This window comes from Fusarium mangiferae, assembly GCF_900044065.1.
Source record: "Fusarium mangiferae strain MRC7560 genome assembly, contig: FMAN_scaffold007, whole genome shotgun sequence".
Classification (NCBI taxonomy): Eukaryota; Fungi; Ascomycota; class Sordariomycetes; order Hypocreales; family Nectriaceae; genus Fusarium; species Fusarium mangiferae.
In genome coordinates, this window is record NW_024573927.1 from 1,849,302 (window position 1) to 1,864,679 (window position 15,378).

At 47.8% G+C, this 15,378-nt stretch overlaps 6 protein-coding genes and 1 non-coding gene across 7 annotated transcripts; 5 read left to right on the plus strand and 2 right to left on the minus strand.

The window, feature by feature from the left end:
- Window positions 1–1,423: 1,423 nt before the first annotated feature.
- On the plus strand, window positions 1,424–2,598 carry FMAN_13801 (uncharacterized protein; the record flags this gene model as incomplete). Its single annotated transcript, XM_041833315.1, has 2 exons — window positions 1,424–1,685; window positions 1,736–2,598. The coding sequence occupies 2 exons, from the start codon at window positions 1,424–1,426 to the stop codon at window positions 2,596–2,598; spliced, it is 1,125 nt and encodes a 374-aa protein (XP_041683691.1).
- A 160-nt stretch (window positions 2,599–2,758) lies between these two features.
- On the plus strand, window positions 2,759–2,854 carry tRNA. The gene is made up of 2 exons: window positions 2,759–2,795; window positions 2,819–2,854. It is a non-coding gene; the product is annotated as a tRNA-Phe (tRNA).
- A 692-nt stretch (window positions 2,855–3,546) lies between these two features.
- On the plus strand, window positions 3,547–6,300 carry FMAN_13802 (uncharacterized protein; the record flags this gene model as incomplete). Its single annotated transcript, XM_041833316.1, has 2 exons — window positions 3,547–5,471; window positions 5,520–6,300. The coding sequence occupies 2 exons, from the start codon at window positions 3,547–3,549 to the stop codon at window positions 6,298–6,300; spliced, it is 2,706 nt and encodes a 901-aa protein (XP_041683692.1).
- A 1,685-nt stretch (window positions 6,301–7,985) lies between these two features.
- Window positions 7,986–8,659, plus strand: FMAN_13803 (uncharacterized protein; the record flags this gene model as incomplete). The annotated part of the gene is made up of 3 exons (XM_041833317.1): window positions 7,986–8,468; window positions 8,520–8,579; window positions 8,639–8,659. 3 exons carry the CDS (start codon window positions 7,986–7,988, stop codon window positions 8,657–8,659), a joined length of 564 nt encoding a protein of 187 aa, XP_041683693.1.
- Window positions 8,660–9,320: 661 nt separating this feature from the next.
- Window positions 9,321–9,920, minus strand: FMAN_13804 (uncharacterized protein; the record flags this gene model as incomplete). Its single annotated transcript, XM_041833318.1, has 1 exon — window positions 9,321–9,920. One exon carries the CDS (start codon window positions 9,918–9,920, stop codon window positions 9,321–9,323), a length of 600 nt encoding a protein of 199 aa, XP_041683694.1.
- Window positions 9,921–10,763: 843 nt separating this feature from the next.
- On the minus strand, window positions 10,764–11,822 carry FMAN_13805 (uncharacterized protein; the record flags this gene model as incomplete). The annotated part of the gene is made up of 1 exon (XM_041833320.1): window positions 10,764–11,822. One exon carries the CDS (start codon window positions 11,820–11,822, stop codon window positions 10,764–10,766), a length of 1,059 nt encoding a protein of 352 aa, XP_041683695.1.
- A 1,857-nt stretch (window positions 11,823–13,679) lies between these two features.
- On the plus strand, window positions 13,680–14,985 carry FMAN_13806 (uncharacterized protein; the record flags this gene model as incomplete). Its single annotated transcript, XM_041833321.1, has 4 exons — window positions 13,680–13,871; window positions 13,922–14,003; window positions 14,076–14,472; window positions 14,520–14,985. 4 exons carry the CDS (start codon window positions 13,680–13,682, stop codon window positions 14,983–14,985), a joined length of 1,137 nt encoding a protein of 378 aa, XP_041683696.1.
- Window positions 14,986–15,378: the final 393 nt, after the last annotated feature.

A 15,378-nucleotide genomic window follows, 5' to 3' on the forward strand; every position in this document is an offset into this window, starting at 1 on the left:
AGACTAAGAGAATACGAGAAAGTGGAAAAGTTGAAAGAGAAAAGGAAATAGAATAGGAATCCAAGGGTGCAACACACTTAAATATTATTTCCCTTTAGCTTTGCTTGTAAGTTTGCAAGGTTTTAGTGTGAGTGTGTGCCAGTTTGTGCCATGACGAAAGTTTGTGATGTCTAACCAAAGGCAAAACCCACAAGTCATCTCATCTTTGGGCCAAATGAGCCCAAGGTAGATAAAGCTTAGAGCATAACGACTGTGATAGGGTTGAGGGGTCAAAAAGAGGCTTCAGCTTCAAGGCCACAAAGGTAAAGAACACCAAAAAAACACATACAGGCAAAATACTCGCCGCCCTCACTGTTACCTAGTATGAGCATAACGACATAACACTTACCATTTTTAAAATATGACTTTGTTCCATCACAACATATTGCTGCATGATACACACCACAAAGCGACAGACGTTACAAATGGGCTTCTTAACTTTTCGATGTTATTCTTAGCTGCTTCTAGTCCCAGGTGTCTACAAATTATCCCATAGATGATAGCTCATGATGACACTGGGACTCGATAGATAAGCCTGACCTCAACATGCTATTCAACTATGTGCTTTTCTTTTGACCAGAAGCTTAGAGAAAACAGCCTCTATTGCATAGATTATTTCTTTTTGTCAAGTCTGCTGTGTTAAAAGGTTGTCTTTTGATTGTAAGTACATCTCATCGAGGAGCCTACCTCGTCCTTTAATCTCCCGGTTTCTTGCAATAACTCTAGCATCCACCAGCATCAGTACTTTTTACCGCATCTTGGGACATTACAGCTTTTCAGCAAAGCTTTTCTCCCGATTTCGCCTGACTGGACTCCATTTTCTCAAGAACCAGTCGCAGGGTACAGAGAATATTGCTCGCGTTCGATCAGTGGTAATCAGCCACAAGACCTGGCTCCGCCAATCTGGTATTCTGGCCAAAATGGCGCTGTGTAGATAAATATCTATTTCTAGGGAGCGGAAGCAAGTGACCAATAAGTTAATTGGTGTGCAATGGTGGCTCGCTCAGTCGAAGATCATGAGTTCCACGACGATTAAGAACTAATAAGGGTCAACTTCAGCCCACGCTATCTGTTTATGGTTTACCGCCAATATTGGGAATGCTTGGTTTTTTGATCTTCGCTAAGGCGTCAAATCAGATGCGGCCTCGACAATCTAGACCAACGCCGTGTCTTGGATGATCGGTCACTGCAGGGTTCAGTCGCGATAGTTTCACGCTATCCAAGCCACAAGACCTCAGCCCTGGGAGGGCTGAAAACATTTGGGATCAAGAGGCGCTTTAAGAGCCATTGTTTGCCCCTTTCCCCAAATTTGTTGTTGCACAAACTGTGATTCTGCCAAAGTCTTCGAAGCAGGCAACGTTAGAAGGACCAAAAGGCAAGTAAAATGCGCAAATTTGTGTTACTAGGCGCCCTCTTTGGCAGCCGGGTGTCGGCGACGTGCTATTACCCCAACGGTATCAACGCAGCAAAAGACTACAAGTACGAACCATGCGGCAACTCAACCACGACGTACTCCACGTGCTGCTACTTTGGCGAGGGCGACAAGTGTTTGGCAAACGGCTTGTGCAACCAGCCGGGAAAATACGACTACCGCGCTGCGTGTCAGAACAAAGATTGGTCCAATTGCCCAGAGGTTTGCATGGACAGTAAGTCACCTCCAAACCACCAGACGGAAAATGTAACTAACCTCAGATAGCGGAATCTGGCACTTGGTTTCCACTGCAGACGTGCGGAAAGAATAAATACTGCTGTCCTCCAGCAGACGGAAGCGATTGTTGCGATAGCGGCGCTGAAATCTATACCCTCGAAGCACCCGATCCCAAGTCCAGCACCAAGACGAGCGATGCGACGAGTACTTTCCAAAGTGTGATTCGCACAACGATTTTACAGACTCCAACGTCGACGGCAAATCGTGGGGATAGCTCAGTTAAGAAGTCCTCAACGCCTGCGATTGTCGGGGGTACAGTCGGCGGTGTTTCGTTCATCGGGTTCTTGTTCCTTGGAGTCTTCTGCGTTTACAAGCAGCGCGATCGTCCTTCTACTCCGCACGCGACTGCAGTGACTCCCGAGAAGAAGGATGACGCTTTAAGCGGCAAAGGGAATGCCACCGTTGAGGTCTTACCTCAGATCGGAATCGCGGAAGCTGAGGGGACAGAGGGTAACAGGTACACTGAAGTTGACTCACGAGCTGTCAATGGTGCCCGTCCTCCACTGGCTTACCCTGAAGATGATGGAATGCCACAGCCCGCTGATGTTACCCTCCCTCAGCAGCCATACCCTGAGAACGATAATATGCCACGGGCTGGAAGACCAAGGCATGGTCTTCGGGGACAGGCAATGAGAAGGGCAGGGAATGCTTCAACGGAAGCAGATTCTAACCCAATTTTACATGCTGACTCGAACCCGATTTTGCATGCCGATTCCAATCTCGTTTTTCATGCCGATTCAAATCCCATTTTACAGGCTGATTCCAATCCTATCAATGAAGCTCCTGATGATGCTTGGATCAGGCCTCGTGTTACGACCATTTCCAAGAGCTCGCCGCATGAGCTCCCATAGCATTTTCCATAGTAGTGCGAGGGAGAGAAATTGTATCATGTATCAATAGTCGCTTATTTTCACCTTCAGGTGCATGCCATTGCGACCCCGTTCACTGTCTCCGGGATGAATTCGTCGGAATGGCAAACATGTAGGGTAATAAAAGCTCTACTTTCAACAAGCGGGTTTAGCTCAGTTGGGAGAGCGTCAGACTGAAGTCAAACTTCAATCATCATTCGATATCTGAAGGTCATGTGTTCGATCCACATAAACCGCATGTTTTTTGCTATTTCTACTTAACTTATAATGTCTCTCTTTTTTTTTCTTAAGAATGGCTTGCTTATAGAGACCGCTTGTAATCTTTTTGATGGATGAGCGTACTGAATTAACTTTTATTTAAGATTTCAGGCCTCCACATACTACCTACTTACCTACTACTACTTTGATTCTATCCCATCTATGACTGGAAGCCCCCCCTCCCCCTTCTCAACAACTTCTTGGTTCGATCCCATCCCCTCTTCTCAAGTAGCAGCAACGATCAGTTCTATGTATGGGTCGATGTTTACGGAAGGTGACATTTCTCAAACATGGAGTGTGATGGACTCGGGGTTGCCAGGTTCAGTTATGATGATCTTGGCTCGTATAGCTACAGGCGTGCCAATCAAGATAGACCATTGAAATGATCAACATCCTAGACTGCCTCATCCAATACGCGAAAGTCGAGCATGATCATAATGATCCGGGATGACTATGCAACTGATTGATGCGCATCACGTTGAACTTGGGCCGTTAATATGCATGACGAGGACACGGAAATGGTCCGGTGTGGCTTTAGTATGATGGCTTAAGCACAAAAGTTTGTAATTGATCGCACTGCTCTATAAGAACCCATAAGAACTCACGGTCGCGACCAGAGGAAATGCACCCCTCCCCATCAGGTTTTGCCAGCCACAGGTTTTGCCAGCCAAAATGTCCTTCCTTAAACAGCTATGCGCAGGTCTCGCCTTCGCAGTACCGTTGGCCCTGGCCCAAAAAGACAACCTTGGACTCGACAATGGCTACATCGACATCGAGACCAACAACTTCAAGGCCCGCATCGTTCGCGACGCACAAGTCCTGGTATCATTGATCCCAGGAGACGATACTTTTGACTTTTTACCATTTGATCGAATTGATGTTCGCGCCCAGAATGGGCAGTACCACTGGGGTGACATCACGTACAGATATCGCAAACAAGGCGTCTCAGCATGGACGAGTGGTGATTCTGCTCAAGAGCGGCAGCCTGTGAAGAACATCAGCTCGGGAAACGCTCTTGCGACCTCAGATCTTGGCCCGACACTGCCCGATAGCCCTCTCAACATCACTCGGGAATGGCTCGATTTCGAAGGTGACCTGGGTCTGCGCTTCACCATCACTAATGATGGGAATGACACTGTTGAGCTTGGCAGCCTGGGGTTCCCAGCTGAGGTCAACAGTATCTTCACCAACAGGACAGCCAAGGAGATGCAAGCCCACTGCTCTCTCGCAGATCCCTATATCGGCCTGGATGCCGGCCACATCCGTGTCGCGCCAGTCAAAGGCACTGGCAATGGTCTTGTCGTCACGCCGTTGAACGGAACCGAGACACCACTAGAGGCTTATCGGGATCTAAAAGAACCTTGGTTCGAGTCAACTGGTTATGCAAGCCAGACCTTCGAAGGGTTCTATGAGTGGCAGGTCCTCACTAAGGCGTGGGCAGAGAATGAATGGAAGAACCAGGAGCCTTGGAACGAACCGACTTCCAAGATGTTGAAGCCTGGCGAGTCGTTCAAGGTTGGTGTCCGGTTCTCCATATCCGAATCTATTCGCGACTTTGACGATACGGTCAAGAATACTGGAACTCCTGTTGTAGTTGGTGTTCCTGGATACATTATTCCGCGCGACCTGCCTGCCTTACTCTTTCCTCTGAGCAATAGTCGAGTTGCTTCGATTGATGTCTCACCGCAAGGAGCACTTGCAATCGAGGGAGCTGGGAGGGATTCCAGAGAGGGGTACGAGCTTAAATCCTCATCATCTGCTTGGGGACGAGTTCGTGTTAGCATCAAGTACAATGATGGCAAGGTGCAGACTGTCCACTATTTCATTACCAAGCCAACATCAGAGACCCTCAATGACCTTGGAAGCTTCCTGACTACCAAAGCTTGGTTCAATGTTTCATCGGATCCTTTCAAGAGATTTCCATCGGTCATGACCTACGACTACGAGAAGCGCGCAATCGTCCAGCAGGATCCACGGGTCTGGATTGCAGGCCTCAGTGATGAAGGGGGCACCGGTGCTTATGTCGCAGCCATGCTCAAGCAGGTGGTTCAGCCAAACGCTGAAGAGATAGCCAAGTTGGACAAGTTCGTTCAAACCACGATTTGGGGTGGACTTCAAGGGACAGACTACGGAGTGCGCAAATCACTTTTCTACTACGACCCTAAACTGGACTACCCTTATGATAAGGATAGCGACTGGACTTCCTGGACGTCTTGGAACAAGGAAGCTTCGGAGAGTGTCGATCGTGCATACAACTATGTTCATGTCGTGGTGGCGTATTGGTCCATGTATCGTGTCGCACGAGCATATCCCGAGCTAACAACCAAACGTTGGAGCTGGTACTTGGACCAGGCTCAAAAGACCATTATGCGTATGTACCAGAAAGACGTGTCATATAGAGACGTTGGCCTGATGGGCGAGACTGTGTTTGGGGAGGTTCTGAAGGACCTAAGGCGTGAGGTTAAGGGCACTCCAGCACATGCTCTCGAGGAAGCAATGAAGGAGCGTGCTGTGCTCTGGGATGCGCAAGATATCCCTTATGGAAGCGAGATGGCTTGGGACTCCACGGGTCAAGAGGGCGTATACTACTGGACAAGGTGAGATAAAAGTCCGACGCGCTGTGCTGTGCCTTGCTAACTCTATAGACACTTCGGCTTCAACGATTCGGCTCAAAAGACAATCGATAGTGTATTGGGGTATACCCCAAACGTACCTCACTGGGGCTGGAACGGCAATGCCCGTCGATATTGGGACTTCATTTATGGAGGAAAGCTCCAGCGCATCGAGCGACAGATCCATCACTACGGCTCTGGTCTGAACTCCCAGGTCCTGCTCTCAGCATTTCGTAATGACTCCTCGGACTCCTATCTCCTCCGGGTTGGGTATGCTGGATCATCTGCCCCGCTCACCAACATCAATCAAGATGGCTTCCCTAGTGCCGCGTTCCACTCTCGACCGGATACTCTCAAGTGGGATGGTATCACCGGTGATTATGGCGGTGGCCTCATTGGTACGGTGCTGAACTCTGGCACCTATGTCGCTGAGGACAAGCAACTTGGTATGGTTGCCTTCGGAGCTACAATCTCCAAGACTAGAGCACAGTATTCTGTTATACCGAAGGATGCTGTAAGAAAGAGGATCTTCATCGGGCCTTTCAACGTCATGATTACTGTTGATATGGGATCTATTAGCAACTTCACATTCACCCAGGGAGAAAGTACTGTTCACGTGGAGCTGGCACAGCGGGAGGGTTCACCCAGGGTCGCCAAAACAGCGGTATGGATTGAAGCAACGGATGGCGAGGAGTGGGAACTCTCCAAAGTCTGGAATTCCACCGGGACTGTTGCCATTGAGAAGGGGCGAGGAGGATGGATCGTACCTCTCGATGTCACCCTATCCATTGGCAAGAGACGTACGCTCCCGTGAACTCTTGGCGTCATAAACTTCAACTATCAATTAACAGTGAGCAACACCAAGTTCTGCGTAGTGAATATGAGCTCTCAGCTGAATAGTGAATAACGCATTTGGATCTTGCCGTGAATGGTTTCTACGTAGACCGTGCATCAGTCAGTCACTCGATTTCTTCCTCAGTGAAGCTCAGAACAACCATTATTGTAGCATTATAAAAGCTCGTGTCGCGAACGCGCTCCTACTACTGGGGTAAGCTAAACAAAGTACTCTCTGCTGATTGAAGCTCTCAGCCACAAGTCTCGACTACAAACTGAACAATTCATGTAGACAAATCTCTTCCTACGTGAACCAATCACTTCTAGCAACTATGGCCGATTCCATTTCAGGCTATCGAACCATAAGTAGGAGCTGGCTAGAGCAGTAAAATGTCGTCGCGTCCAGGAAAGGTAGCTCACAGTTATGACTGTGATAGGGTTGAGGGGTCAAAAAGAGGCTTCAGCCTTAAGGCCATAAAGGTAAAGAACACTAAAAAAATATATATAGGTAAAATACTTATTGCCCTTACTATTACTTAAGATCTTACTTTTAGCTAAAAAGCTAGATATTTTAATGATTAACTTTAGAGGTATATAAATAAGTAGCTACCTGCTGCTCCTCTATAAGGATAATTAGGCTTAAAGTATATAAAATACCTAAAGGTAAGCTGCCTAATATAAGTAAGTCTATCAACTTAAGATAATACTCTTAAGATAACTTTTATTATAACTATATAATAGCTAATCGGCAACCGGCTGCCAGCAGACACAGAGATCACAACCCTAACTCCAGCCTTCTTCCCTATTGTCGATAACGAGATATATAAGACGCCGAGGAGGAAAAGTTAGACGGGCTGGTGGCGTTGGGCGGAAAAGCTTGTCTGTTGGAGATTCGGTCATAATCAGGACTAAGTTTTCAGTTAAATAAAGCTTCATTGAATGAGTCACAAAGGTTTTGAACACAAAGCACAGTTACGACAACAGAAAGAGAAACAAGCGGGTTGGGTTTGGACATGCTGCGCTTGTCGGACAGCACATATTGAATCTTCCATAACCCAATGCACTGGGTGCAACCAATCGAGATGCCAGCATTGCGAGGTAAAAGACAAACAGTCAGCCAGCCAGATCAGTATCGGTGGTGAGACCACGATGAACTCGGTCGATGAATCCAGCCAGAATACCTACAAAAAATAATATCTGCTACCATGATTGGAGGGAGGACTGCTTCAGAACAATATCTAAATGAAGTAACATACTTATTTTCTCTTATGACAATTACTGATCAATAGTGAAGTGAAGAATTATATAATTTATGGTGACACCGCCTGTTACCTCTCGTCTAATGTAACCATAATAAGAATTATCCATGCTCCTTGTATAACTATAATGTTACACAAGTAGCTCAAGTAAACGCTCTCCTTGTTTCTGCCTATTATGCTGTGTCACCTTCATCGTGGCGTAGCTATCTATATAAGAGTCGTGTCTTACCCCGAAGTATCATTACATATCTGAACCTTTGAGGACTCAGAGTCAAACCTCGTACTACCTAACATTCTTTTCTTTTTCCTCTCCCCTACCCGAAATTAATTCATGGCCTAGTATTAAGGTGAATTATTATTAATTCTTCTTATTGATAAAATTACTAAGAATCTTCTTAGGACCACAATGAGCAAAAAAACGATCACAAGGAGACATAGCTACGGTCCCTTAAAAAGAAAAGCAGGAAGTCACGATAAGCTGCCACAGATGGTAGACTATACAAATCATCCAACTCTGGCTAAAAGGGCTACAGAGTCCGAGGGAGTTAAAGATGGTGGAAATCTTCAACGAAGCTCGGAGCTTACCCAGGGAATGCTTAAGATTTTGAATGACAGATACGCTGATCCTGGAAAGATTGGAGCCAAAACTTTGGTAGATTGGTTTATGACCAGGGGTGGCAAGGAGCCAAGACGCAAGTACCAGGCTGAAGTGGTCAACAATTTCTGTCACTCAAACGAGCTTCAAGAACTCCGGTCTAACAGCTCCAATATCTCATCCAGAAAGTCATGTCTCATTGATGATAGAACGGTCAACGGTACCACACCGACCAGCAATGGCAACCGGAAGCCACTGACCTCCCACGGGATGTATGTTAGACTTGTGGAAAAGGTGAGCCTCTCCTCTCCCTAAATCGAGCCATAGTGGTAATTGAGATATTAGAGATTCCACGAGCCGCCGTCTAACGGGGGCATCAAAAAGCCCAACACAGACCATAGACTGGTGTAAGGACTTCCAAAAGCTTCTGACGTCTTTCGAACTTTCATGCTGACATATCTTAGCTTCATTACGAACCCAGATAGCCATTCATTGGTCAGTGTAATGGCAACGGCTCCTGGGTATCAAAGGAAGGCTTTGGTACACTTCCTATACTCATATATTGCTTTTCAGCCTTATATAGGAGTCTCATCCAAAGTGAGCGTACACGCCATGTGAAATCCTCCATTCATTTGACTTATTCCTTGTACAGCCACAAGGTCTCGTCACATATGAGCTCTCATTCCATTTGCCTTTCTACTCATGGAAGCTGACCCAACATGAGCCATGAGACATATGGTTCGGACAAGATAGTAGTCCCTTGAGAAAGGTTCATAATATGAGCTGTCTTCAACGCAATTCTCCAACAACCCCCACGATCGACTACCTTTGTCAAGCACAAATTGCAGTATGCATTACGCCAATGGATGGTGGAATCTGGACCGGTTTCTTCTTTGTCGATACATACTTTCAACTAGAAACTGAGAGGCAATGCGTCGAGGATTATTGTGATAGAGGCATGCAGTTCGGCCCTTTTGACACCGGAAACACGATGCTGATATGCCAATCCTAAATCCCGACGACTACTTCCTAATCTCTCTTCAACACCAACTGATTGTTTTCAAGGATGAGTGGATGAACACAGCAAAAAGGTCTAAAGTAGCTAACTTAGTGGGATTTTCTGTTTCTCAATATAATTTCTTTTCTCTATATATCACTTTTCGTAACTCCATTTGCGCCTTGTTCATCAACTCCTTGGGTTGCAACAACTGGTCGCGTCCAATCAAGCTGTAGCTCATTCATCGGCACATCCCACAGAATCTTTTGCTCATCCTTCACCACCACAAAGCCCGCCTTCTTATAAAGGTACAAGGAAGCTTCCTGGGTATTCGATGTGAAAAGCGTCACCTTATCAAACTTTTGCTGCTCGATAAATTCCATCGCCGCCGCCATCAAGCGCTTCCCTACTCCAAGGCCACGAGCTCGCTCATCAACGATGAAGCCGCGTATTTGCGCCGTGTTCGGCTGTTGAAGGTGCTCTGCGTCAATCAAGATAGTCCCCACAATCTTTTGTGTGAAGTCGGCGGAGTTGTCAGAGGGTTTTGACTGAACTGCTGCAAAAATTTGGTTGCGAGGATTGGTGAGTCTTTGGATGAGGTCGGCCCAGCTTTTGGCAAGGGAGGTCTCGAAGGCAAGGCCCCAGGAGTTGTATGGGTGATAGTAGGCGATGTGCATCTCGAGACATCTGGCTAATAGGCCAGGACGATATCCTGGCTCAATGGTGATGGCTGGCTCTGGTATTGTCATGGTTGTCGCTTGGTAGAGAGTAAGATGAGTAAAACTTTGCTGACACTGCCTATAACTTTATGAGTTAGAGATGTAAGGCTGAGGGGTCAGTTGTCACACGTCACTTGTCAATGTGCACAAGTCTTGGCACGCCTTTGTGGTCAATCTTGTCAATTTCATGTCAAAGTGCGGGGTGTGAATCGGTTCCATGTCAAAACGATGCCAATTGATCAGCGCTTCTTTTGTGCACCAAGCTCTAATTGGATGGCGACATGACATTAGCAGCAACTAAGCAGTGCATTGAGAGAGAAAATGATAGAATTATCGTCGTTTGCCCAGCATCGCACCCTCGCAAGTACCAAGATCATTGGATTGTAAGAATCTGTCTTTAGGGTAAGTGGCGGCAGGCTCCACAATCCCCTTGAAAACTCAACTCAACTTTGGACAATCCGAGGTAACAAATCCGCCAGATAATCTGACCTTCCTAATACAGGCACAAAACGCAAGGAGTTGAATCCCCTCCAGATCTCATGAACCTGCGGGGTTGGTCCACAGTACCGCACAGAGTTGAATCCTCCTGTCAGTAGACAAACCTGGGGTACTGACTTACAGTGCATGCCCAGTAATCCCTGCTGGTGGAAGCGCTGTTTCACAGCGCCTTGTCGCTGAAAATTGAGGTGAGGACCATGACACCCTCTGAAGCGCCAAGCACTGCCGCCAAATAAAGTCGCATTTTTACAATTAATGGCACAGTAGAATTCATAAATGATCAAGTATTGAAAGCCAGTTTATTTCAATGGCAACGCTAGTATGCAAATGCCCGCCTAAATTCATCAACTGTTTATTTTTATTTGCCCAAGCTTCTTAAATGATGAGCTTGGTGAGAAGCTTGCCCTGGTTGACACCGCTGAACAGCTTCATCCAAACCTCGGGCTGCTGCTCAATGGGCGCCTCAATAACTGTCTCGGCAGCCTCGAGCTTGATGCGTCCATCGGCAGTGGCGCCAATAAGCTCGCCAAGAATGGCGGGCACCTTATCCATATAATCTAGCATGATAAATCCGCGGATGTTGATTCTGCAAGAGATCAGTTCGAACCAGTTCTTGAGAGCCATGGGCTCGTCAGAGTTGTATCCGCTAACAGCACCACAGACTGCGATGTGGCCGTGCTTCTTGACGCGGGTCAGCATGGCGTCGAGGATATCACCACCGACGTTGTCAAAGTACACATCGACCTCGTCGGGGGTAGCAGCCTTGAGGTCCTCAAGGAATGTAGGGCTCTTGTAGTTGAGGCACTCGTGGGCACCAATGCTCTTCACCCACTCGCACTTCTCGTCAGAGCCAGTGATGCCAATGACTCGCTTAGCGCCGAGGATCTTGGAGGCGATCTGAACAGCCATAGAGCCAGTGGCGCCAGCAGCGGCTGAGATGACAATAGTGTGCTCGGGCTTAGCCTCGCCGGCATAGTACAAGCCGGTATACGCGGCGAGACCAGAGGCGCCAAACGCACCAAGGAAGTGAGTGGTGGGCAGGCCGTTGGGCAGGGGCGCGAGGGCCTGGGAGTTTTCGGCTTCCAGGATGACATATTCGCTCCAGGTGCCCAAGTGGAAATCCATGCAGAGATCACCGATCTTGAACTTGTCCGACTTGGACTCGACCACCTCAGCGATGATGCCGGATCGCATGGGAGAGCCGAGAGGCACTGTAGGCACGTAGAAACGCTCAGGCGCGACGGTGCTCTGGATAAAGTTCCTTAGGCCAGTGTCGTTGGAGAAGTACTGGACTTTGGCGAGGATCTGGCCATCCTTCAGCTCAGGCAGTGTGACGGTCTGCAGCTTCCAGGTAGCGTCTGGGCCAGACAGGACAGGCTCCCCTGTAGGTTTGTTGGCGAGGACCCATTGCTTGGTGGTGTAAGAGGATGTCATGATGATGGATGATGTATGGAAAAGGTTAAAAAGGGACAAAAGTGTTTTGTTTCTGCTGACGGTTTGGTGGAGATAGTCAATATGCTGGTCTGGCCTTTACGAAAAACGTTGCTTTTTAAACCTAGTTCCGTCCAGTCAAATACAGCCAAACCATACTTTATAAGGACGACGCGAGTTTGCCGTGATTAAAAAGGCGACGTTGCCATGCAGTCTTGGCCTAAACCTTTACGGTGGCGGTCTCCGGGGGGCATGAGGGTTGCATTTCCGACGACGCGTTCTAGCAGGGAGGGATCCTTGAGACCTCCTTTCATGCAGAGCATCCATGCAACGGGCGCATTGAGTAAGGGCACCGACAACCTGGATTGTGGGCAGCAGCCGTAACGTGGCGTGGCAATGAAAAACAGGGGCTACTGTGACAAGGAATGGATGATATGATGTGACAGACGGGTTTAAGTTACGGTGTCATCCAGAAGCACGTCAACGTTTCGATCGATATTTCCGAAACTCAAAATTAATCATTAACTCAACATGTGAAGAAGACGTTTTGCGACCGTTAGGCTTGTGCCAAACCATCGACGGGCAGCGCGGGAAGTTTATCTTGCAGTCCTGTTTTGTTTCCCCTAGTGTCGAGTCAGTGCGGTTTTTTCGCCCTCTCTCTCATTGAGCGTCGGCGAACTGCGCTCTTCTTGTGCAAGATCGTCACCCAACCCAGGGGACAAAACATGATCCGTTTGGACAGTCAGCAGATTATTTCCTACAGTAGGCTAACGTTCTCCGAGGGGATATTTTCAGGACCGCACGCTAAAATCTCGTTTTGTGTTCTTATGTGGGCTATATATGGGGAACGATGGAGACGCTTGATGGCGGATTGTTCACCAAGTGGTCAAGGAACGAGACGGGACGGGCCCCAGAAATACTCCGTTGTTTCTAATTCTTGGCGAGTAATTTCATTCAGCCATTTCTTCAGTCTTTCTCTCTACAATCTCGGGAGGGCCGTTATTTTTGCTTTTCTCCGCATTGTCTGTTCTCAAGCCCTACAAGACTTTGTTTTATAATGTTTAGGTCAGCTGGTCTATTCTCTTTGAGGTGAGCTTGTTCTTCAGCCCTGACTCTCTTCGCTCTGGAAGCACTAGAAACCCGGCACTTTCCCGGCTTTTCATTAGACCCGTTTACGATGTTACGGCTGCGGGAGTCGAGTCAAGAAAGTGTCCTTGAATGTGGAGTAGTCTGTAATCAAAATGTTTCATGCGGCAACTTCGGTTGGTTCGCCTGTTCCTGCACCAATATTCTGGGTGCTAAGAGTCTATTTTACGTATCGTCTTTTTCTTCCATTGGATCGAAAGTGAGCCTCTCACGTGAGCTTCGGATATACAGCACCAGCCGAAGCATCCAATCCCTCCCCTGAGTGTATCAAGACCCAGCGTTGAGGCTCCTCCCATTGCCGCGCCAAGTCCCGTTCGCCACGGATCCGTCATCCGCGCTGGCTAAATGACCCTGTCAAGGATCTCCTTGCTACATCACTGCATCTTTCCAAGGCCGTTGCCCCCAAGGATCCTAGGGTTACCCTCATACCCGGCGGAGCCTCTGTACTCGAATAGGCAAAGAGACCACACACTCGCATGTCTTGCCTCAGTCATCTGTAACAAACCAGTCTCATTTGGGCCAAGTTTCCGCTAAAAAACCCCCAGCTAATGCAGGTCCTTTTTTCCCAGGCCGTTCGGTTGGAGAAAAGTGATCGACATGACCTGCTTATGGTTCCTGTTTATATAAGGAAGAATGGGTTCCTTTTTGCTCCTCCCTGTATTGTGAAATTTCTCTTGTTCGGCGTATTTGTTTCGCTTTGAGTGCTTTCCCATCATGTCGGCGGAAGTAGTAGAGGTGATATCGACACCGCAGGTTTTCATGCCCATATTGGGTTATGTCAAGGCCGAACTTGTCATCAATTGCTTGATTGTGCTGCTGGTTCTGATCGTCGTCACTCTGCGGGTCATTGGGAGACTTATGGGACCTGGACTTGGATGGGATGATGGTTTCGTTATTTTCGCAACGGTTGGTGACTATCTCTGGCTGAGCTCGGCCATTACTGACTGTGATTGCAGCCGCTGGGCGTGGCCATGTTGTGTTGTCAAGGACTTTTTGCACCTGTTGGAAATGGATACGAGTTAGCGAAGCATCCTGAGCGTGCGTTCCCTCACTCGCAGTCGATTATCATCTGCCTCTGTGCTAGTACGATTTACTAACTCCTCGATCCAGTCGCCGCGAATATTCCTTTCATTCTCAAGTTGACATTCTGCATGCAAGCCATTTATGTCACCCTCCTCGCCTCCGTCAAAGCGAGCATGTTGGCCTTCTTCATCCGAGTCTTCCCAACAAGCTTCATGCAAAAATCATCCAAGGCTGCTCTCGTCTTTGTTGCTATGTGGCTCATCGCCTATCTTTGCTCTTGTATCTTCCTTTGCAACCCAGTCTCTGCTCAGTGGACTGCCCAAGGAAAGTGTGGAGCGTACATCCCCATGATCCAATCTTTGATCGCTACCAACGCTATTGGAGACTTGATCATTATGGCGCTTCCTATGCATAGTGTTTGGAACTTGAAGACACGCCGTGCGGAGAAGATTGGTATCACCTCTTGTTTCGCATTGGGTCTTGCGTAGGTCTCTTGACTCTTGATATAAAAGTATATACTGACTCGAAAAGTTGCGTTGTTTGCGCCGTCTTCCGACTCATCTACATCTCAACTGTCGATCTTAACAACAACATCACCGGAACCATGCCCACCACCATCTTCCTCTTCATCCTCGAGCCTAATCTGGCCATCCTCTGCGTTAGCATTCCCATGCTCCGACCTTTCTACGCCAAGTACAAGAAGCGAATGGGGGGGTCTCGATTGGATGAATACTCTACCGAGCGTTCAACAGGATTCAGGGATGCCAGCCGATCAGGTGCTGTCAGCACCCAGCCCGAGATTGCTCGAGACCCAAACTTGTCGACCTGGGAGATGGATGATTACAGGCCGAATGATAAGCTTCAGCATGGCTATGCCGTCGCAGGATTCCCTGATGAGTCAGGGTCGGAGAAGAACTTGACTGTTGGATCTTCTGAGATGAAGAATAACGAGATCAGTGTTGAGACTCGATGGACAGTCACTCACTCCCGAAAGTAGAGTAGTCATATTGCAACAGTGTATATAGCAGGCAAAATTCTGTAACTGTCTTGAAAATAATAAATTTTTCTACCAACTGGCTCAACGTGAGTCTCGAATTGCTGTTTAAGTATCAGGCCATGGCTCTTTTGAGAAGATGCCTCTCATTCCAAGCCGTAAACTAGTTCGCCGTGCGTAAAACGGTTAAACAACTTGAACCCTGGATTGATAGGTATGTATCGAAAAAACCTGTGGTGAGCTCATCACGCTCTATGGCTAGGCAACTTTCTCGTCCAGGCCAAAGTCTCCTGTCGCCTTGCGCTTCTAGACATCGTCAGCTGACAATGAACGAAGATCCCAATAGAAATAACGGTGACGATAGTTCGATTTCTCTCAAAAGAGGGTCTCGATGGC